Source organism: Lytechinus pictus, chromosome 5 (assembly GCF_037042905.1).
Source record: "Lytechinus pictus isolate F3 Inbred chromosome 5, Lp3.0, whole genome shotgun sequence".
NCBI lineage: Eukaryota > Metazoa > Echinodermata > Echinoidea > Temnopleuroida > Toxopneustidae > Lytechinus > Lytechinus pictus.
In genome coordinates, this window is record NC_087249.1 from 32,842,431 (window position 1) to 32,866,956 (window position 24,526).

At 35.8% G+C, this 24,526-nt stretch overlaps 1 protein-coding gene across 1 annotated transcript in view; it reads right to left on the minus strand.

Moving 5' to 3' along the window:
• The window catches only part of LOC129262067 (protein diaphanous homolog 2-like), a 32,591-nt gene extending 8,338 nt beyond the window's left edge, over positions 1-24,253 (minus strand). Inside the window, exons 1-15 of the mRNA XM_064100280.1 lie at positions 22,610-24,253; positions 18,857-19,056; positions 18,069-18,272; positions 13,010-13,118; positions 12,296-12,406; positions 10,341-10,459; positions 8,225-8,341; positions 7,591-7,709; positions 4,632-4,696; positions 4,005-4,109; positions 3,324-3,725; positions 2,699-2,810; positions 1,495-1,605; positions 753-949; positions 218-304 (exon numbers count right to left, since the gene is read on the minus strand). Coding sequence (XP_063956350.1) covers positions 218-304; positions 753-949; positions 1,495-1,605; positions 2,699-2,810; positions 3,324-3,725; positions 4,005-4,109; positions 4,632-4,696; positions 7,591-7,709; positions 8,225-8,341; positions 10,341-10,459; positions 12,296-12,406; positions 13,010-13,118; positions 18,069-18,272; positions 18,857-19,056; positions 22,610-22,804 — 2,253 coding nt within the window. The 5' untranslated portion in view covers positions 22,805-24,253. The remainder of the gene's footprint in view (positions 1-217; positions 305-752; positions 950-1,494; positions 1,606-2,698; positions 2,811-3,323; positions 3,726-4,004; positions 4,110-4,631; positions 4,697-7,590; positions 7,710-8,224; positions 8,342-10,340; positions 10,460-12,295; positions 12,407-13,009; positions 13,119-18,068; positions 18,273-18,856; positions 19,057-22,609) is intronic.
• Between the last annotated feature and the right edge of the window lie 273 nt (positions 24,254-24,526).

Consider the following 24,526-nt stretch of genomic DNA (forward strand, 5'->3'; position numbering starts at 1 on the left):
AATAGTTTAGTGGCAGAAACATATCAGGTAGACAAGGAACAAGCATTGGTGCAGAAGAATGCACACTAAACTATGGAAATCGCTGCAAACCATATTATATCAGCATAAATTGATAATAACATGAATGATAGTGAACCTTGTACAAAGATAATTGATTGGAATTTGATGTGACAAGTTTGCGAGAAATGACCTTGTGATGTTCTATAAATTGACTTACTGGTTTGATGTCCGATACAAGTTCTGGGAACTTCATCTTGAATAGGATAGACTGTAACCTCTTCTGAAGGCCCTTGATATTTCCAACCTGAACAAAAAAATAGCATGATTAATGATTGCAGTATTTCAAACAATATCAATATTCAATAGGCAGATAAGCATAAGTTCAATAACATTTCATTAATTGTTTTCCGATGCCAACCACTTAAAAATACGATGAAAGTTCAAGAAGATAATATTCAATGATGGCTACAAAATCTCCCAAATAACACAGGTAATGAAAAATAGCCAACAAATCAAATAACATAGAGTAAACAGAAGAAGATTTTTTCGCTACTATGAACTGCACATTTAAGGAAATCAATAGATGCTATCTTGTGTTATTTCATGCTCCATTGCAATTTTCAAGCTCCTCTTGAATTTCTTTTAAAAATCTATCATTAGTGGTTATTCCTGCCCCACTCCCTGAGAAGATCATATGGATATTGAAGAAAGTGCCATGCATATTAGTGTAGAAAACATAGACTAGGACTTACTAGAACACAAAACTGCTCAGCTTCATTCATATCATTGAATTCATCCTTAAGAGCATACACCTGTTGAATAGTCTCAGTCTCAGGCATATTCTTTAATAATGATTGGATCAAGCCTTCATTCAAGTGTTCTTCGTCGATCTCTAAGATACGTCTCTTGATCTCTTCATGAGGTATGCGCATTGAACCAAGCCAGATTGCTAAAGAAAATAAAAAATTTGAATGAAGAATCAGAAACTGGAAATCGAACAAATAAAAAATACAAAAGTAAAATTTTCACTATCATTCATTGCTTTATTAATTATTTATCTATCTATCACAACCACAAACATGATCATCACTATAATTGTCATCATCATTTTCGTCATCATCATCATCATCACCATCATCAGGAAGTAATTCCTCAAAAAGCTGTGCACAACGGAATGGGTAGACTAGCTAAGCCTGGGTAGTATAGGAGTGCCTTGAGCACCTAGCAAGGTGGATATGTCTGCTATACAAAACCTATATTATCAATATATTTATATCGTCATCATCACAATCACCATTGCAATCATTATCAACATTATCAACATCATCATCATCGTCATTATCACATCCATCATTGCCATCATTATCAAGATCACATCATTAACGTTATCATTGATCTATTTTAGGTGAGAATTTTTCCCCTCTTGAAAACATACTTTCGGGTAGATTATTTCATTCTTATTGAACTAATGAATTACTATCAATTGTTACTTACAGAGGTTCTGAGCCTCCTTGGCACTCAATACCTTCAGTTCCTTCACCTTCTTCTTAGGTTCTGTCTTACCATCAACATCGGCTTCGATACCACCACCTCCTAGCTTCTTTCCTGCATTCAAAACAGATTGTTCGATTATAGTAATCATGTCACAATTCCAATTCTAAAAAGGAAATACAAATCATTTTCATCACGTACTTGCAGTATGATATATAATCCTTGCATATACCTGGTATCAGCCTTAAAGGTATTGTTTAACTTTGTGAGCAGCCGATTTAAAAAAAATCTCAAACCAAGATGAAACATGTGTACAAGTGCATGTATTAGAACTAATAAACCCTGAAAACAACCATTATTGAGAATGAAAAGCTAAAACTACAAGGCAAACCCCGATTTTGTAAATAGGCGTCTTATAGATGCCTAAATAGTACACATAAGTGTATGGGATGAAATTAAGATGGTGTTTTCGGTCACTTTCAATTTTTGAAGCACTAAATAATTATTTTCGAACGCAATTTTTTCTGGGCTTCATTTTTGTAACATATCACAGACACAGGTGACAAGTGTGACCTTCTAGCTCAGATTTTTTAAAGTCAAATCAATGTTAGCCAATCACTTTAATATATTATTCCTAGTGTTTTATTTAGCTGATCTATGTTGGTCTCTGACACGATGAATACTAGCAGGGGCAGTGAATCTGGATTGCTTGATTAGAAGGGGAACATGTAACTTTATTTTTTTCTTGATCTGTTTCTTCACATTGTAAACAAACTGTTAAAAATGCAAGCACAAATAACTGTTGTAGAAAATTGCTTGGAGAATCTGATAAAAACCTAGGGCATGTTTCATGAAACATGTCAGTGATTTCCATTGGCAAATTTGCTCTGAGCCAATTGGATGCGAGGATCTCAGTAGCTTATAACAGCATTTTCAGTGAAAATCACTGAAAATTTATTTCATGAAATGCTCCACAGAGTGATGAACAATCCTTGTAAAAATGGTATGCACAGGTGAATGTCCATTTATATTTTTTTTAAGAATGTGATTTGCTCCATATATCCTAGAAAAAACAAATTCATGATTTCTTTTTCTTTTGTTTTACATTTAGTACTGGCTGAATAATAAGGTGAAAACTTTGGGGCAAAAATATACTTTAAAAGTTTGCAAGAACAAACAAATTACATAAGGTCAACTTATACAATACCTGGCTTGGATGCGAATAAGGATGCTAGCTGTTCTAAAACCTCCTTTTTCTCTAGTTTCTCCTCTTTAGCATTGACCCATAATGAATTCTTCTTAAGTGTTCTTGGTTGGATCTGTTCAAAGAAAAGAAGATTCATCAACAATATGAGCAATGATAGCTAAAAGAGAAGGGAAGATTTTTCACAAACACAAAATTAGCACAAGTTTGCTGCTACCCAACATAAGTGCCTGAATTACATTCATGTTTCAACAGGACGAGAGCAGAATTTGCACTCCAACCATTTTGTGAAACAGGGTCGTAAATTAAATAAAATGTATAAAAAAAGCAACATTCGTTTTATGAGAAACGTATCAAAAGATAATCAGGCAGAATTTATCAGAAGGGAGAATGCACTGTGGAGATCAAATTATTCATTAATTTTCATAGTCATCTCAAAACTGGTATTGAAATGAATAATTCATCCAATAAATAATGAAAAAATGTACACTATCTAGCTTTATAATTAAAATACTCACCTCTATATTAATAAAAATGTTAACAAATGGAGGAATACCTTAATATGAAGAAAATAACATGAAAATAAATGAATCCATTTAGAAATTTCAATTAATATTACTAGCTTTACCTTGCTCCAATTAGCTCTCTTCATTGGAGTCTGAGGGTTGTACTTCTTCTTCTCCTTCATACCATGGGGTAGAGACTGTGCTGGAGAGGCTGCCTTCATACCAAAACCACCGATCATTGGTACACCACCAGGTGGTGGAGGGGGTCCTGGGGGTCCACCACCGGGTGGAGGAGGGGGAGGTGGACCACCCATACCAGGTAGTGGAGGGGGTGGGGGTGGACCACCCCCTGGTGGTGGGGGAGGGGGAGGGACACCACCCCCACCAGGGAATGGTGGTGGTGGTGGTGGTGGGATACCAGGGCCTACTGGTGGGGGTGGGGGAGGGGGAGGAACACCGCCTCCCCCGGGTGGTGGAGGTGGTGGGGGAGGACCTGCACTTGCAACAATGGCTCCACTTGCAATCTGGGGAGGTAAAATAAATGAGAAGTTTTATTTCATTGATAATCTTATAACAAAATTATTCAGTAACACTGATCATATTTCATACTTGCATATGACTGATCTTTCACAAGATATCCCAGGTAATCAAATGTTTACAACAGAAGATGCTTATAACATTATTGAAAGTACAAATTGCATAATGGAAATGGATATTATTGTCATTATTGCTACATATACTTTACATACTGAATGTCAAGACTCAACAATCACAATAGTCACACAAGAATTCTTGCTTCATACCTGTCGTTTTAATTCCTCAAGTTCTTTCTCCATTTCTTCGGCTTTCTTATTGGCTTGATTTAGTTTGGCTTCTGATTCCTGCCTCGCCGTTACCTCTTGCTCCAACTGTAACAGAAATGATAATCAGACATATTCAATTTGAGAAATGAATGTGTACTAGTCCAATTATGATAATATACATAAATACAAAATATGGTCCCACATTCATAAATCCTTGACTAGCTTCAATAGGCCATAGTCGACTTAGGCGACATATTAGCCTAAACAGGTTAAAAGAACACGGTCCTTAGACCCTATGGAATCATGACATGAAATATTACAAAATGAAACAATGGAGCACTTGGCAAAGTGATCATTTAGTTTTGTTTCTGATAATGCTTAAGTATGCATTTCAATGATTCCCTAATATTGGCTAGTGATTAACAACCATACAGTTTCATGAAGAATGAGAGGACAGGGATTGACAAAGAAAGAGAAAGAAAGAAAGAAAGAAAGACAGACAGACAGAAAGACTGACAGAAAGAAAGAAAGAGAAATGGGGTGTGGTCCATTTGGACACTTCTGTCATACATTATCATTTTACATATTGAAATGTGATCCAATAAATGCAAGAAGTTTCATAATCACCTCTTTTTCAAGTTTGACTGCCTTGCCTTCCATGGTTTCATATTTAGCCTTCTCTGCTAATCCCTCTGTAACAAAGAGAAAATGGTGAGTAGATGAATGAATGTTATTTGAGAATCCAAACAGAAGCTGAATTTCAAATGTTAGTTGGTTCAGTGAAATGCTTACAGAATAAGTTTGTGTCACCCATTTATTCCTGTAAAAACTGCATTATGTACAAAAGTATCATCATCAATCCCGACCTATAAAAGGAAACAACAACCTAACTCTTTTGTAGAATTTATGATACTTTCAAAATTGTGTTAAAAAAAAACCAGGCATAGTCATTATAGAGTGATTTTGCCAGTTGTTGAAGACGAAGTATCGTTAGCATTCATAGGAAGAGATTCATGATGGAGCGTTGTGGCCCAGTGGATTAGTCTTCGGACTTTGAAACAGAGGGTCGTGGGTTCGAATCCCAGCCATGGCGTAATTTCCTTCGGCAAGAAATTTATCCACATTGTGCTGCACTCGACCCAGGTGAGGTGAATGGGTACCCGGTAGGATTTATTCCTTGAATGCTTTAGCGCCTATATGGCCGCTCAGCTACAGTCGGGGTGATAATATTATACCAAGTATATTTCAGCGCCTTGAGCACATAATCAATATGGATTTGGCGCTTTATAAATACTCTACAGTGCGTCCCAAAAAAAACTATACACTTTTGAAATGGCTGCCAAATAAAAAGTGTAGCATTTTGGGGGGAAAGACTTACAGATATGGAAAGCCAATAAAGTCAACTTTCAAATGACACCAAAAAGTTGGAAAACTATTCATGCTTGAGCGAGCACTGCCCACCGAAACAAAGGGTATGAAAATTAGGGTGGGCCGGAATTAGCCTTCCAATTTCTTTCAGTTTTTTTTTGTTTGGTACTTGCAAAGTTGAGGGTTATTTGGTGAATTAAAGATCAGTTGTGATCAGTTTGTTGTTTGTGAAAATTTAATGCGTTATTAAATTGAAATTTAATGCATGAGTGATCATGAATTGCAATTTTTAGTGCAGTATTTTGTCTTTATCATGTGGATCTCAACAATGTGTTCATGGCAGTCAGGAGAAGAGGGGGTAATAATTATGACCTAGGAAGGTGAAGTACGTTGATGGGATAAAGGTCAACAGAACATTTAGCAACCCCTCTCTCCATCTCAACCCCCCCCCCCCCCCGCTTCTCTCCTCCTGAGAGACTAAGCTCGGCTAGGCTGGGCAGGAATTAGCCTTACAGTTTTTTTTTAGTGGTTAGTCCTTTGGAACTTGCTAAGCTAAATTAATGAGTGAGATAAGTTTTGGTTTCTTAGGCAAATTTCATGAGTTACTAAATTGAAATTTAATGCATGAGTGAACTGTAATTATAATTTTAGTGTAGCATATTCATCTTGTGGACCTCAGAAGTGTGTTCGTGAGAGTCAGAGTAATGTGAAAGTACCTGTTACAAGCAAGAGGGCGAGATATGCTAAGACTTGGTTAAAAGGGCATTCCTCTTCTTTTTGTCCGTTTACAAATTAAAAGTCATAATGTACCCTCCCCTCTCCACCTCCATTTCCCAGCCCCCCCCCTCTCTCTCTCTCTGTCTCACTTCCTGGATTGTAGCCTATTCAAAACTTAACTGCCAAGTGACCGGTGGCTGATGGTCAGTTTTTTTATTGAATGATTACCAAGAAATTAATGATTATGATGATTAATTAAATAATTTAATGAAAAAAACCTGAATGTTTGATTGATCACATTGCACATTGAATGAGTTGATTTACTGATAAATTGATTATTAAATGATTGATAGGAAAAAGTTGATGCCCCAATTCAGAATTAATCATTAAATCAACATTCTGCTCTGGACTTCACGTGTGCATGACAATAGCCATCAGTCTCTCAACAGGAGGGGAGGGCGGGAAAGAGGGAGGGGGCGGGGGCTGAATGTTCTGTTGACCCTTATTCCATCAACCTACTTCTCCCACTTAAGTCCTATCTCACCCCTATTCTCCTGACTCCCATTAACACATTGCTGAGATCCACATGATAAAGTTGAAATGCGGCCCAACAAGAGATCAAATGATAAAGTTGAAATGCTGCCCCAAAAGTGTAATTTGTGTTCACTATTGCATTAAAGTTCAATTTAATAATTTATAAAAATTTGCTTAAGCAACTAAAACTGGTCACGGTTGATCATTAATTTATCACAACGCCCTTAACTTTGCAAGTTCGAAAGGGTTTGCCTCTCAAAAACTGATATAAATTGGAAGGCTAATTCCAGCCCACCCTAATTTTCATACCCTTTGTTTCAGTAGGCATTGCTCGCTCAAGCATGAATAGTTTTCCAACTTTTTGGTGTCATTTGAAAGTTGACTTTATTGGCATTCCATATATGTAAGTCTTTTTCCCAAAAGTGCTACATTTTTTATTTGGCAGCCATTTCAAAAGTGTATAGTTTTTTTTGGGACGCACTGTATATTATTATTATTATTATTATTCATGATTTTATTACCCAAGAATAGTGAGCAGATTAGCAAACAAGTGAAATGAAGTCACATCAGTGAAGACAGCTAATTCACTGCACTTAAACATATCATCATCAGCTTTCATGGAAAGAGGATTACAAGTTGCTGACCTCAAAATTATCAAATAAGAGTGGGAAATAACTGGAATAAAGTCAATAAAGTCAGAGGAGCAAGCTCACTTGCTTTACCTCAGCCTCAGGTTTTTGTTACTGTTTTTTTTTTTTGGGGGGGGGGGGGTTGGGCTCAGGAGAGTGAACTATCGACTTTGACAAGTGAACATGTGTGGAATATACTTTGTATTACTAAACATTTTGTCATAAAACTCTTCTCCCAATGGATGAGACTGAGCACCTGAATAGCATCAAATTTCCCAGGAAAGATGACAATAAATTTTAGTGTTGATGATAGTTTTTGTCATAGTGAGATACTTTACCTATTAGTGGTTCTACATCCACATCAAATCGCTTGGTGTAGGTGAAGTCAGGATCACAACCGCTTTTATGAAGCACAATCTGAGATATACATTCCTCTATTAATTTGAAGTACTGTGGCCTGCAAACGACAAATTTGAAGGTTAACTTATATGATATGAAACAATAGGTTATAAAAAGGTTAACTACCAACATGCAACTCAAAATTTTCATTTTTTAAACAAATTGCTAGTATATCAAACACAATGAGCATCCCTTTTCTATTAAATGATAAATTTTAAAATAATGATATTCACTGAAGACACACAGTTATACATTCTTTAATTGCTAACATATTACATTGCATTATCAACTATGATAATAAATGTAATTACAATTTGTCAAAACATTTGAAAATCTTTGGGCATATCATTTAGCACTCCACATCAAAATCAACTGAGAACTAACTTTGCCCATAACTTTACAAACATGGTGGGTGTTGCACAAAGCTGTTCAGAAGTTACAAACAACCTTACAAAAGACAAGTGATTTTTTATTGGAAGAGCTAAGTCAACACCAATAAAATCATTTCTCACAAGACATGGTCACCAACAGTCCCCAACTTCATGATATAACAGTAAATGAGTGTTTGTTCACCTTATGTAGACATCCTCCCTGATCAGTATGAGATGTTGAAGGATAGATAGGAAGTAGTTCTCTGATGGTGAGTTGGCTACGACTTGCTGGAGAAGCTGGAAGTTACCTTCAAGGTCAGTGAACAATGTCAGTCAAGGACAAATATGCATTCCATCTACTCACGAGAGAGTTCCAATTTCAATTGGTTGATTGCCCACTGTAACCCATTTTCATATCTATACACATATACCACATGCCAAACTCTCACAAACTGTAAATATATCAACTCATAAGAATTTTCCACTTTCAATTGGTTGATTGCCCAACATAACCTAACTTTCAAATCTATACACATATATCATGGGCCAAACTACATGTACCACCATATGTTGTACAATGCCTACTTAGCTTGTTGTATGCGAGCAAATGGGAGGCTGAATGTCAAACATTCGTACCGTTGCACACAAGACGTACCATCCAAAATGTACCGTCCAAAATGGCTTTAGGAGGTGACGTCACAATACGATTTAATTCATTGCGCTCAGTAAAAATGAAGGTGCATACGCGTATAAGCCTGCTGGCTAAATTCGCAATGCTGCCCAAGTTCATGTGCACTTGTGGGATTTTGCTTTTCGCTTTCAATATTTTTGCTCCCTTTTCATAGATCACTACAAGGAAAACTTTTTTTTTCTTCATATTTTTCGCTGAATTCCGCGGCGTTGTACAACACAAATAGTGAATATTCTTATTCGTGCAATGGCGTGAGATTTCGCATGAGGTGAAAGAAAGATGCTCTATTCAACGAGGCATTAGCCGAGTTGAATAGAGCACCTCTTTCACCGAATCTCGCACCATCGCACTCATGCCTATTCGCTATTTGTATATTAATATAAATGTATTCAGATTGTGAAAGGGTGGAGTTGCATTCATTCATTGTTGCAAGGTCTGGCAAAATGTTATTTTTCCACCGAATGATTCATAGGTGTTATACAAATTTGGGGAATTGAAATGCTAGTATCATGTTGCAGATGAATTAGAATATTGAAATTGTCAGGCATAAACTCATATGCACAGGTTTACTTCATACTAGACTTTGTTCTATGTTTGCTTTAATACAGTACTACAGCCCAGATGTATGCATTCCTTTTTTTAAAATTGCTTCATAGTAATTCTCGATATGAATTGAAAGCAAAAGCAATCCCTATGCTTGACCTTACAGACTGGAGCAGTTTCATAATAATGTACATCTATTATAACTCTGCCATTATAGTAACTACCATGGTAACAAGGCTCAGCAACCAATCACAATCAAGGTTTCAACAAGCCAGTTCACATTTACCTCATGGGCAAGTTTGTACAAAATGACCTTTCCTTTCTTTCATTGGAATGGGAAAATTTCAAAGCAAGGTTTTTCGTAAGCATTTCTGATGTAACAAGATGCATGAATTGCAAAGACCAGGCGACAAGCTGGAATAGCACATCAATGTTTCATTTCTACTTTGAATGTACAGCATGCTGCTCTTCGGTGTACTTAGGTAAGTGCAAAATACCAGTCGCTAATGGACGCATTGTTGTTTAATGGATCTAATGAGAAACACAATTCAAAAGAATGTATGAATAATCAAGACATCAAAGTTGGTGCTAATCTCATTGAATATAAAACCACCATGTCATTTGAGTTCAAATGACCTTCTTCTGATCAAGCGCAAAAAAGGAACTAAAAACTGGCTTAGTTACCACAACGGCAAAGTTACCATAGTTCTGTTTATGAAACAGGGGCCTGGTTAAATCAACATCAATGGTATTAGATTTCAAGTCAGCAAAATCTGCAATTCCTAGACCACTGGCGGATCTAGGGGGGGGGGGCACAGACGGCCCATGCCCCGCCCTCTTTTGAGAGGCACAATGATTAAGTGTGCCCCCCCCCCCTTGAAAGTGAAGACCTATATTTTTATTTATTTATTTTTTCTAGTCAAATTTTTTTGTGGACGAAATGTCCTTATTTTTTAAAAGTTGAAAACCTTTTTTTCCCTCAGGAAAATGTGCAAATGTGCCCCCCCCCCCCTTTGGAAAATCCTGGATCCACCCATGTCCTTGACATTAGGATAATTAACGATATAGAGTTTGTAAAGGATATTCCATCTCGATGCGGAGGCCTTCAAATCTATGCTGAAACTCTTCAAAGTCATCTTCTCTGTGCTCATCAAAGACTCTCATCTGAACACCTAACTCTTCACTTGGATTATCACGTAGCTCCTAGCAATGAGAAAAGAAGTGAGGACCTTGTTTCACAACACTTAATTTCAATGACAAATTACAAACTTCTATTATAAGCTACACAAATAATTGGTTCAAAGGAGATTTGTCATAGAATGTTAACATTTGTTATTGATAACTTTTGAGAAATGAGGGTAAGTTAAAGGACAAGTCCACCCCAACAGAAAGTTGATTGGAATTAAAAGAGAAAAATCTAACAAGCATAACACTGAAAATTTTATCAAAATCGGATGTAAAAAAAAAAAGTTATGACATTTTGAAGTTTAGCTATTTTTCACGAAATAGTTATATAGTCACATGCAAATGAGAGTATTGATGATGTCCCTCAATCACTATTTCTTTTTTTTTTTTGTTTGTTTGAATTATACAATATTTCAATTTTTATAGATTTGAAAGCAAGGACCAACTTGACTGAACCATGAAAGGTTAAGCAATGGTAATTCCACATGTTCAGGAGGAAATTTTTTTTTCTTCACAAAACAATGAGAAAATTAGAATAATCAATATTTCATATAATAAAATACAACAAAAATAGTGAGTGAGTGATGTCATCAGTTCCCTCATTTGCATACCGAACGTGATGTGCATATAACTCTTTTGTGATATTAAGGGAAATTTAAAAATGTCATAACTTTTTTATTTTACATCCGCTTTTGATGAAATTTTCAGTGTTATGCTAGTTTGATTTTTCTCTATTTATTCAAATCAATATTTTTCTGGGGTGGACTTGGCCTTTATGTTTATTATCCAAAAGCATGAGGCTGAAGGTAGGAGAGAAGGGAGAGTAGCAAGGTGAAGAGTCATTTGTAATATATTTCAGGGTGTACCCACTTCTGTGAAATTGGCTACCCTGGTGGAATATTCATCGATCAATGAATAGATGAATTAACTGACTTTATACAAAGAGATCTGTCTAGGAAGAATAGGTTTAGATCTTGGGGTGGCAAATGTTCATTTGGTGGAAATTGGTGTTTATCAAATCGCAATCAGCGATGGATGCATATGCATCAAATAAATCATATGTACAACCTCATGCATTTTATAAATATGAACTGACATCACAACATCAAAAAAAAAAAAACCTGTGAAGTCAAGAATGAATAACAATAACAGATTTTAAATCTACTTCCTCCTGAATTAGGAGACAAAAGGGCTATGTATACTGAATCCAATGTTACAGTACAATGAAACATGATGTTTAGTACTTCAATCTTCTTATAAGCCTTCATGGTTCCAAGTCACTTCCCTGGCTCCTAGACATAGCTTGCCTTTAGTTAACTAACACATGTATCATGAATATACACATGTTAACTACCCACTTAAAAATGACAAAAGGCAACCTGCTTTTTTATTAGGGCAGCCTAGATTAGTTGAATTGCATGTGATGGCACAGGTTCTAAGTTGTCGACTGTTGAATGGGACAAGTCTACATTGAAATAAAGTTAAGTGAATTTTTCACCAATGGTGGCTATCAATACAAGTCAAAGGCCTGTATTCTGAAGTCAGCTTTAATTTAAACTCTGGTTTAAAGTTGTCGTTAATCTATGGATAGCAAATTGTGACATAAATATCTAATGATAGAAGTTCAATTTATGAGCTAAGTTGACTCTCAAATCATTCTTAACTGGCTGGGAAATATCAATAAGATAACTGTCTTTACCATTTAAAGGAATCAAGGAAGATCATTGTAAACATAAGAAACATGCAATGTAAACAATTTTTTGACATTTTTGGCTTTCCATAATTTTAGCACTAAGTTAGACCATAGTCTTTGTTTAACTCGACTTCAGAATACGTGGTAAGGAGTTAACTTACTGGCAAGATGTTGATCATTCCAGTCCTAAGGAATTCATTCCTAAGATGTAATCTGAAGTCTAGATCCTCAGGGTTTGATATAAGGGCATTCACTAGCTGCATACATACACACTATCAAGAAAAGAAAAGAAAAATATAGAAATTGGATCGTTACACCGATGTAAATTGAATTTCATTACAAAATATAATAACTAAAAATGGTTGATTGAATAATTGACTGATTGATTGATTGATAAGATTTGTAGCAAGTCTACTTTAAAACTTTAAAATTCTTGCTGAAATAAATGCAATCATTTGATATATTACATTAATTCCATTTTGATAGATTAGCAATAACACCATCATGTGTCATGTGATTGCTGAAAAATAGATTTTGCAGAGAAAATGAAGATGTAAAACGAATGTCACGCAGTAAGTAAGTGCACACTATAATCATTGAGGTATTCTATCAATAACTTGATGTACATTAATCGATACACTATCAACAAATCAAAATGCAATTAAGGCTTCGAAAACATGTATAAAACCATCTCAACTTTTAGGGAAAAATCACAAGTTTACTTTACTAAATAGAAATCACAGATCTATGTGGCTAAAGTAAGGTGCATCAAACATATTACAATATATTTTGAAAATTTCTCAATTACAGAAAAAAAAATATTCCACTAGTATTCATTAATTTGAAAATTTGAAATAAAGCAGTGGATATCTCACCATGAGTTGAGGGTTGTCCTCTAGCTGTAAAGCCTCTACAATGGATGAAAATCTGGGACTGGATTTGGTCTCACCAACCTCTGTTAAAGCAGATAGTACTTTTTCATGTCTGGTTAGAAAGAACAAACAAAGAAAAAAAATAGGCATTCAGTCACTGTTTTATTCACAATCAGGACAAACAGCACATATACCTTTTCCAAAGAAATAGATATTAGAAATAAAACTTATAAGTTACATGTATATTATAATCACAACTTTATATTTTGGGGGACATGAGATGGCTTATCTATGGTTTACAGGATTCAAATATATTTGATTGTATTCTTTATTAATCTAGAAAATGACATCTTTGAAAGATATTTTATATATAAGCAAGAAAAGAAAGGGAATAAATCAGCTAGCTTTGTAGAAATGACCGTGCAATAACTTACCTATAAACAGCCTTTGTCACTTTCTTGCAACAAAGTAAGACACACATTTTGACATAATCCAAATTACAATTCCACAGAAAGAAAGGGTAAACAAAACTGACCACCACTCTCAAGGCAATTTACCCTTTATACTGATTATAGAGAGCTAAATGGTACCTCATTTGTAGGAGTCCATACTAAAATATGTTACTGATTTAAAAACATTCTTGGGGAATAAGCAAAAGGAACAAATAAGGAAGCCAGAGTTTGAGTGTTAATTAGGTCCATCTTGGTGTTGAGGAACAAACACTTTAATGCTGCCCAGGAAAAGGGTCTGGAATTGGTAGAGGGGTGCATGTTTGCCCCTGTCTTTACTGAACCCCTGGGTGATAATGAGAAAGCAAATACTTTATGTCTAATGTGATCAATGTGTGTATTAAGGTCAATAATTGGTCATCATGGGAAAGTTTCGGGGTGGGGGCTGCTGTTTGTATACAATTCCATCCCCAACAAGACAAATCAAAACAAAAACAACACATTTTGAGAAGACAACATTGTTTTCAACTGTGGACTCAATAATAATTTTGTTTTCATTGTATAGCCAGGATAATAATAAGAACTGTGCATCTCACTATATATAATTTCTAAATAGACAGAGCTTTACATGCTTATCATCATTGTAAACAAATTGTCTAAAAACAACCAAACCAACAAAGCAAAAACAAATTGTTTCAATCATTACTAAATTGCAAAATTTCTTCAGAATTATTCTGAATGCTATTGGGATTTCTTTATAAAATGCCAAACCACCAATTTTCAAGAAGCCAAAATTATGACCCATACATTGTATTTCAAAATCCAAGTCATTTACTTTCATGTATACATCATTCTGAAATCCATCCTTTGCCATAACAATGTTTTTCAACCAAATACTGCTTGTTTTCAATAGGCAACTAGTAGCGGTGCTCTAGAAGATCTTGCATACCTTTCTAGAACCTTGTTGATCTTGGCAGCCATTTTGATTCAGTTTTGGGGTATGTTTTCAATCATGTGATTCTAGGTGTTCATTTCATAGTTTAATCCAAGCAATGCTGATCTAAGCTGCCCACAGGATATTGGATTCCATCGTGTCATGAACACGAAATCTACTTTTACTTCTTGAGTTACATCATATGATTACAATAAAAATCAAGGCACTTTTTTTATTTAATCCCATGAAAAAGAGAGCAAGTTAAGATATTTAATCTAACACTAAATGCATTACTGAAGTTTCTCCTTAAAAAAATATGTTGTCCTTTGCAATCGATTTATGTAATCCAGTGTACAATTAAAATACCAATTTGCAATTATTGTCAATGATGGTAATGAAAGTTGAGTCGAGCTTGAACACAAATTCAGTTAAGATAATTAACCTTATGCAATAAGATCTAGATAATATTTTGATTTTCACTACTGCTAATTGTTACTAGATATCTATATTTATATCATCACTTCTAATAAAAGTTAAAGAGACAGATCAAACTAACAATTTTACAGTGAAGTGGTTTGGATCAAGGTTCGTTCATAGTTTAAATTTGGGGATCTTTGCTGTGGTTTGTATTTTTTACACTTTCTTTGATATTGTACATTTTGAACTTTTTTTGTTTCATAAATATTTCAGGTTTCTATACTTCTATTGCATTTTACTTTTTTATTAAATGTCTGTGATGTAATTTCACCCTCTTGAACATCGTCTGTGTGAGCCAAAATAAATGTATACTTATAGAGGCTGTTCTCACTACGTTCCTAAAACTAGTTTACTGGAAACTAGTTTAACGCGTAGTGAGAACGGTCAAAGCGGTCTTGGAAGCGATCTTCCAAACCAGTTTGGAAAACCACCTCGCGATGTAGTTTTCAAGATCGCTTTGCCTCGTTAAACTGGTTTTAGCGTAAGTGAGGACACAACCGTTCTTCGGGAAGCGATCTTCGCACATTTTGAGCGCGCTACTCCACACGACAGGTGTAGAATGCCTATGCTGCGGTTTCGAATTTCGCGCGAAACGTGTCACCCCACTGAGAGCGTTTCCATAGCAACAAGAGCGCTTTACGTGAAGTGATTTTGAAAACCACTTTCGTGTGATCAAGTGGGAACGCTAGCAAAGCGATCTTCCAAAGTGGTTTCCTGAATCGGTTTCCAGTAAACTAGTTTTAGAAAGCGTAATGAGAACGGCCTCATATATACACTGTAGGCCATCTGAAGTAAAATATAGAAGGCTGATTCAAAATGCATGAAATATTAGAGTTGCAATATCATGATCATTACAAACCATAAATAACAACTCTTCTCTGAAAAGGTTCATTTAATGAACTTGACTCCATACTTTATAACTGTAAATGTGATTGGAATGTTCATTATTGTTCCGCTATCTGGCAACAAAGTTCTTTTGAAAGGGGGTCATGATATGTATGGCAAGGATTGCAATTGTACAAGTCCAATGACAAAAGGCTTATCCTACGATCAAGACTGTAATCTTGAACAACCACAAAGAACAGGATGTGGTCTAATGATGGGATAATCAATGACTTCTTAATGATCAGCTGTTAGCAATGGAGAGGGACAGAAGGGGGAGACTACATAAGAGAAAGACAGAGGGGGGGAAATAAGAGAGAGAGAGAGAGAGAGAGAGAGAGAAAGAGGGGAAGGGGGGGGGGGAAAGAGGTTCTAAAGAAAGACAGAAAACAGAATATTTTCTTGCATAAAACAAATATAAAATTGGAAAGATGAAAGAAGGTTGGACTGAAATGTGATGAAAGGTGGGGGGGGGGGGGTGGTACCTCACAAATCAAGGTTCAACATTGGGTGTGCAAATATTTACCTATATTGGGATTGTTTGCAATAACCAAATGATTGCAACATGTCGCAAGGCCAATTTTGAGAGCTCTGGAGAGCAATATATTGTATAGTTGAATGAAAAGAAAGTTGTATGAGATTTAGATGATGTTAACAAAGAAGCATTTGAAGAAAAAAAAAGAGGGAGAGAAAGAGAGGGGGGTGGAGAAGGGAAAGGAGAAAGTGGAGGGAGAAGTCAAGAGAATAGAAGAGAAAAGGAAAGAGAAAGAGTGAGAAATGAAAACAAGCGATCAGTTGTTGGTTTAACAGGTGAAAGGGAAAGGAAATCTCATTAGAACATTCAGGAATTCCTCCATTAGAGCCAGATTGTACACCGATGAATGATGTGTCAATGGATTATTCAGGCAACGCTTACCACATCAGTACTGAAAAGTGAGTTGTTTTGAAACTGATGTTTGTTTAACCATTATATTAGCTGTTAATTACATTAAACACATTCTATATGTATGTGATTTATTTGTATCTTGACTGAGTTGTCAAAACAAAACTAAAGCAAGCGAAGACAGGGAGGTCGAAATTGAGTGAGGAAGGAAACTAACAGCAATGTGGCACCACTACACAACAGTTAAACTAGATAGATAACCTTCATTTACATGTGGAACCTGTTTTTAGGTTATTGGTCATAAATGTGTTATTCAACTACTTTGCAAGGCAGGGGGGGGGGGGGATTTCATAAAACAAATAGTCAAATGACAATGACTATAATTGCTCTGTGCCAATCAGATGGAAGAGGTTCAGGAGCTTATAAAAAATAGTCAAGTGAAAACCACTGATTATATATTAAAGTAGCTGCCTATATGTTTGTTATTTTCTCAAAGTTTGCTATCAGTTCTTTCAGTATTCTGTTGGCCTGTAGACTGTTGTAGCCTGGTGCCAGTGTTGTTTGCAAGATAACAATTTGTTTTAGGTCTAGTTCATATAAGTGAAAGGTAGGTAATAATCACTTTGGACTGCAGGGCAATGACCTTATTAGCTGTGATCCTTGTGATCTGCTACTGAATCTTTGCTGAAAGATGACCTAATTCTGTGAGATAAGTAGTAACCTATGAATGTAGAAAACTTCTTTCTTCCCAAATCAACAAAAATGCATTTACGAGCTTATCAATAATTCATCCAAAACTCAAGCATACTTCATAGTGAACTCAATAACATGGAAGAAAAGGATCATGCCAGGATCTCTCCTGAAGCGTGCATTTCCAAAATTTCTGATAGTGACAAGACATTTGAAACCCTCCAGTCAAAGGACTCTGATTTAGGATCTCAAATATATGAATGCTGTCATGCATTCTTTTGCAGCATGACTTTTTAGACTGACCCAGTAAATTTGAATTGTGAGAAAAAAAACTTTCTCAACCAAAGAAATTGGTGTTTACTGTAATTATTAAATTCATCAAAATGATGATAGATAAATGTAAATGCATTTCTGCTGAAAGCCATGTGTGTTTAGTACAATGAAATTGTCCATCAAACTGCTTCAGCTTTTTATGTGTCATTATGTGAGGATATTCAAAGACCAATCCTTTGCAGTGGATAATCTTTCTCTTCCATTCTATTAATTCTTGATTAATATTATAAAAAAATTGAAAGCTTATGCTTTTTTTTCCTTCTTTTTTTTCTTTCCCCCAACTAGATGATCCCTTCAATATTCAGATTTAAAAAAAAATATTTTCTTCATCATTTTACTATCAATCCTTCTTCATCATTTGACCTTCTATTATTCCTTCACCATTCTACCATCTATCCATCAATTATTACTTACCCATCAGGAGGCACAAAGCAGACAGCAGCTAATAGCTTGGTTGTATCGATCATCATGTTTTCATACTGTGGATTCAACGCTGATGCTATGTGGATGATGGCACGGTCCTTGGCAAATACAGTCTGAATTCCATACTTGTTGTTCATGAAAGCCTTGATACATTTGATGCATTCATGCCTCACATCTGCATACTTCTTTCCTTCCCTAAAATGATTGGTACGAGGGGAAAGAGAGAAAAGACTAATGAATTATTAAATGGACTATCTAACAAGTACATTTTGTCATTAGATGCCATATAATACTGCACATGTCACATGAATATACTGCAGTACTTGTTCCATATGAACAGGTTGAAAAGCTGAGCAGTATGATCTATTACCCAAAAAATTGCTATCATTTTCTAAGTTACGCATCTAATCCTATTGATTTCATTTTCTTTCTGTTTATCTCTATATGAATTCATCTGTAACTTAATACAGTCTTTTATCTCTAGGTTTCTCTACTTTTATTTATTAAAGACTAATTTATTAATATATGTTTATTCATCTTTATTTCATCATATGCATTATTAACTACTGCTCACAATTAATTAATTACGGTACTCATTCCGATACTTTTCAATTTTTTTTGGATTTTTCCTTCTCTCTTTTTGATGGAGAGGGGGGGGGGGCCAGTCCTCTCCTGAAGTAAACTTGATACAAACAGAAGGATATCATGGCATATTTCATATACCATCAAAGGAATTTTGGCAAACAAACATGAAACCACGCAGCCCAAAGGAGACAAACCTTTGATTGTAATCGTGAAGAATCTTCAAGATGATATCCAGTCCTTTCTCACCAAACTGTTGCACCCAGCTAATGGGATTACTGGTGAGAGACACACGTAGGGAGCTCAGGATGGAGTGGTATCTACTGGAATCGCTGGCAGCCGTGCTGTGCAGCTCGATGACATAATCACCAGGTTTCATCTGGGAGTCGTTACGCCCCTGGACAGTAAAGAAAAAAGAAAGATTGGTTTGTCAATAGTCGCTTTGGGTGAATCCATACAGATATCTGGTACTGGTTCTTTACAAAAATTATATGAAAAAAAAACAGCATTTTAAAATGTTGAGATATCAATGGGTGTTTAAGAATCTCCTAAAACTGTCATCAGTGTAGGAGAGCCAGCAGGGTTGCCATAAAACACTAAGAATGGTAGGCAATTTCACATCTTGAGAAATGCTTCTTATTTGAAGTTTAAGATATGCAAGTTTCAATATGTTATAAAGTCCAGGTACAATGTGTATAGAAATTTGCACATTTAATGAGATATTAGTTGTAGGTTCTGCAAAAAAAAAAGCTCAAAAGGTAGTCCCTGCAGACGCCTCTAATATTAGCATTATACAGAATAGAGAAAGGCTTCATTTTTCATGAATTTTGTCGATATCAAAAGCACTTCTTATAATAATAATTCCCTCTAGAGTACTACAAAAGTTGAAATTCACCTCGAAGCTATTTCATAGAGCTTGAGCAAAACAATCAATCAATCTAAATCTTGCTTAAGGCTGATGGATGAAAGCAAGATACAAGGATTTTAAATATGCTCCTTCTACAAAAAAAAATAATTTGGTGGTTACATCAAGTTATTGGAGTTAACAAACTATGAAGACATAAATCGCAAATAACCAATGCTAACTTACTCAGTCTTAAGTAATGAGTTCCCCCATGTTAGTGTTGCTTATTCACTGATAATGCACACAATTTCATATCTGCATTAAGCTCACAAAGATAATGTTTATCAGACATTGGGGTGGAAGAACATCGAATACAGCCTCTGAAAGCCAATCGTGTCTGTATGAGCTTGCAATCATTTTGATTTTGCATTGTTAATTTTATATAGTCAAAACTAAAAGTTTATAATGAACATTTCCATACATACTCTGTACAACACACAAAAGTTTTCCTCAATCAAGCTATGCAAACCCCCAATCCAAAGCCTCTTCATCTTGAGAGATCAATCAAGCAAACACATGTTTGCTTTCCATACAATCCAAAGACAACTTCATATTAACATCCTTCCTCCAGGGTGTTTGATATAGCTATTGCATGCTTACCCCTAGAGAAAGCATAGTATTACCCCTTAAGGTACACGATATTGCTATTGATTTTAATATACCTGAAGCTATTAAAGTATAACTACCTCCCCCTAAGATGCATAATATTGCTTGATTACTTTGCATACATCCCTAAAGGATAACATGGCTATTGTCCTCATAAGGTGCATGAGATTGTTATTGCTCTCATGCAGACATATTCCACCATCCCTATCTTTCATACAGTGTACAGTGAATACACCATTATTGTCATGCCTAGCAGGGAATAACACAGATGACGTACATGAAGATCTTACATTTTAAGAACTATGATCATAATTGCTTCCACAATTCTTGATTTATTTTTACCACGTGTAGGTGTTATAACAAATTTCATTATTGAGTCATTGAGGTAATTTCCGATTCCAACAAGTATTGATAAAATATTTCAAAGGTATACTTGTATGCTGAGAAAGGGAGCAGTAAAATTAGAGACTCCCTGCTCCATCAATCAAGACCAAAATAAAGATGAGACATATTAGGGCCGTCTGCACCATCCCGAGTTTTCAAATTAGCGAGCTATTTCTGATCCGGCAAATTATCCCGATCTGAAAAATCTCGAGATAGTTTGCAGTGGAGACGCAATTATCGCGCTAGTTCGGAGGATTAATCTCGAGATTGCAATCCCAAGTCAACTCGGGTTTATTTGCAAAATAGCACGCTATTTTACGAATTATCCCGCTAATTCGTAGGTGCAGACGCACTCGAGATTGGACTCGGGGTAATTTATTCATGACGTCAGTCCATAATGCAATTCGCGTTCCACTTCCGCCTTGGTCAAAACATAAACACGTGCGAAAGTCAACTTTATACATGCGAATAGATTTATCGCGAATAGCGTTCATCAATTGCCTAATCAGCAAAGATGGTGTCCCACCAGTGAATAGATTTTGGGAGAGACCAGACCGAAGGGGGAGGCGCTCATCGACGATGGTCATATTCAATAACAACACTGACAGCAGTGTCGTCTTATTCCTTCGCAAAATGTGAGCAAATAGCATTTCTTTCCTCCTTCTCTCCCTCTCTCTGTCGTTGCCTCCTACTCCGCCATCATATTAAACGAAGAATACATCACTTCTTCACTCGCTGAGCTGAGAGGATTGTTGCATAACACCGGTCGAATTCGGCGAAAGTGCTAGTGAAAGGAGTGCATTGCTTGCATATCGCGGGAAGTTATTCAAAAGCGCGGGCCGTTGAAACTCCAAGATCCGAAAGTGCGCATGCTCGGAATATCGGGCTTGTTGCCTCGCTCGAGCAGGAATCGCTCTTCTTGCGATGGTGGAGACGGGGTTTCTTGAATCTCGAGATTAATCGCGAAGTGGGCCGATCGGGCTAAAATCTCGAGATTGAGCAAACTCGGGATGGTGCAGCACCGCCTATTGAGGCAATAACCATTGGAGTAGTTTCATGCTGTTCTTAATAACTTCCCATAAAAAATGCTATTAACAGATATGCTGTAAGACGCCTTTGTGTTCTTAAAGGAGAATGAAACTCTTAGAACAAGTTAGCTTTTGTGAAAGCAGAAAAATCAAAGAATAAGATCAACAAAAGTTTGAGTAAAATAGGACTAGCAATAGAAGAGTTATGAGCATTTGAATGTCGAGATCACTAATGCTATGGAGATCCTCCCATTGGCAATGCGACCAAGATCTATGATGTCACAGATGAACAACTCTCCCCTTTTGGACACTGAAAATATACCCCAAAACATCTCTTTTTGCTCATTCTAATCATATGACAAACGATTCATCAATGATATAATGTTGTGAAACCTCTGTACTTGTCCTCTCATAAAGAGAACACCTCACCTTGTGACAGACTCTATAAAAGTGAGAATATAAGTGAAATAAGTACTGAAGTAATGAGGGAGTTGTACGTGTGTGACATCACAGATCTTGGTCGCATTGCCAATGAGAGGATCTACATGGCATTAGTGATCTCAATATTCAAATGCTCATAACTTTCTTATTATTCATTCAATCTTCCTCAAACTTTCAACAATATGTTTCTTTGATTTTTCTCTTTGATATGGATTCAGCTGGTTTCAAGGGTTTCATTCTCCTTTAAGTTAAAGGGGAAAGACTACCGGTATGCTTTATATATGGGTGCATTGAGCTGGGAGTCTAGAGATCTTCCTTGAAAGTTGACCCAAAGTCCTATGGCCACATTTTTGCTCAGTTTCAATTTCAAATATAAGGAAATAGCTGTATTTTCAGGTACGTTTTTTTTTTATTGTAGTGCAGTCTGGAAATTGTCAGTATACAACATTCCCACTACACCATGGCCTGTAGTATGTGCATGTTTGTATCCGAAACATATGCAACAAAAAACATGTTTCTTCATGGACCTACTACAGGTACATGGTTTCTCGAATGTCTTTGAAGGCCTGCGGATCCCCTGTACTTACTGCAGCTGATGGGCCCTGTCTCTTCATGTATTGAAGCACCATTTCTCTCTTGATCTTCATATCCCTAGAGCGTAAAGGTGCAGCCTTCTGATCAGTCAAACCCATATCCTCCTGTGATTTTATACAGAAGAAAAGAAAAGATGATAATCTAACATTTCTTTGAGGGTTAATATACTGAATTACAAATGCGGACATTGGCCTGTATTCCCGAAGTCTGGTTTAACTTAGACCAGTCTAACTTTGTGCTAAAATTATGGGAAGCCAAAAATGTCAAAATTTGTTTAGACCTACACTGCATGTTACTTATGTTTACAGCGCTCTTCCTGAATTCTTCCTGGGTGAAGACAATTATAACATTCTTCTTTCCAAGACAGTTATTAAAGAATGATTTGAGAGTTGAATTGTCTGATACATTGAACCTCTACTGTTTGAGATTTATGTCACAATTGGCTATTTAAAGTTAAACTACAACTTTAAACCAGAGTTTAATTCAAAACCAACTTCAAAATAGGGGCCCTTGTGTCTTTCATGTTGTAGAGCCTGCTGGAGACAACACTTCTATCCTTATATATCACAGCAACTGACATTATTATCTTTTGTTATTGAAGTTAATTTATATGAAATCTCCAATATAAAACAAGTATCAATACAGAAACGATCACTTATAAACTATTAATTCTAAAATCCAAAACCTTAAAATATAATGAAACATGAATGATGCTAAATAATTTTGCTTCATGTTTTGAGGAATCACTGCCAAAAGCAGACATTTCATAGCAAAAATCTAACAGAAACTTATCAGAAAGATTATTCAATTATTATGGTTTGTCAAAGAATAAATCCTCAAGAAATATGCCTGAAAATAAAATGCTTGTTCCTCAACCATGAATATTGTTTTTGCCTCAAAGTGCAATTATCATGCTGAAAGGAAACATGCACCAATCATTTTCCAATTCACAGAGTAGGCCACTTAGAAAAAAAATGTTAATCAATTCTAGTGTTCTGGAAAAATCAGTCAATGGAATTTTATTTTGTACTTTTCTTTCATCCTCTGTACAAAATAACAATTTGTCACAGATAATGTAGACTGGAATTCAATTTCATCATGCCATTTCCAACAAAGGTTTGCTTCAATGTCACCTGCAAGTTGCAACCAACTTGAATCATAGCCAACTAAGCCAAGTGATTATACTGTACAGTATATATTTCTTTTTTCCAAGTCAAATCTGTAATATAAATACAGAAATACCATTGTCACAGGAAAGAATCTCTGTCTGCTATCATAATCACGTGCCAATCATAATGACAACTAATTCTAAAATAACAATATTAACATTGAAATTTACCAAAAAGGAAATGTTTCACTTCCTTCCCTCTTCCTGCTATTACCCTGTGATGGTTCGATTCAGACGTGTCATGCTCATAGATTTGGCTCCATGCATATAAAACATGTCAGCCGACCAAAACTTGGAGGACCAGAACCTTTGATTAATGATCATCAAGCTTCTGCTTTTATAGTTTTATTGTTATTCATGTATGATATGTGAATAAATAAAATGAATTATTAAATGTAGAATGCCAAAATGTCATGTCCAAGGGATTAGGGCATGCAAGGTCATTAAAGAAATCGCATCACCTAGGGCCAATGTATAAATTGGTGGTCATATTGGTCTACACCTACAATATATTCTGAAGCTTGACTTCCCTCAAGTTCTCAACAAATCCTACAGGTATATGGGAAGATATTCTAATGAGTAATGTTTGCACTGGCTATAAGTGATGTAGAAGATGGAATAAAAACCTCAAGATTGAATCCTGTATAGTGATTGGTTCAAATAGCATCATGTGACCAAATATATTTCAACTATGATGTTGCGTGACGTCAGACCTCCATATATTTTTCGCTATACCAATATT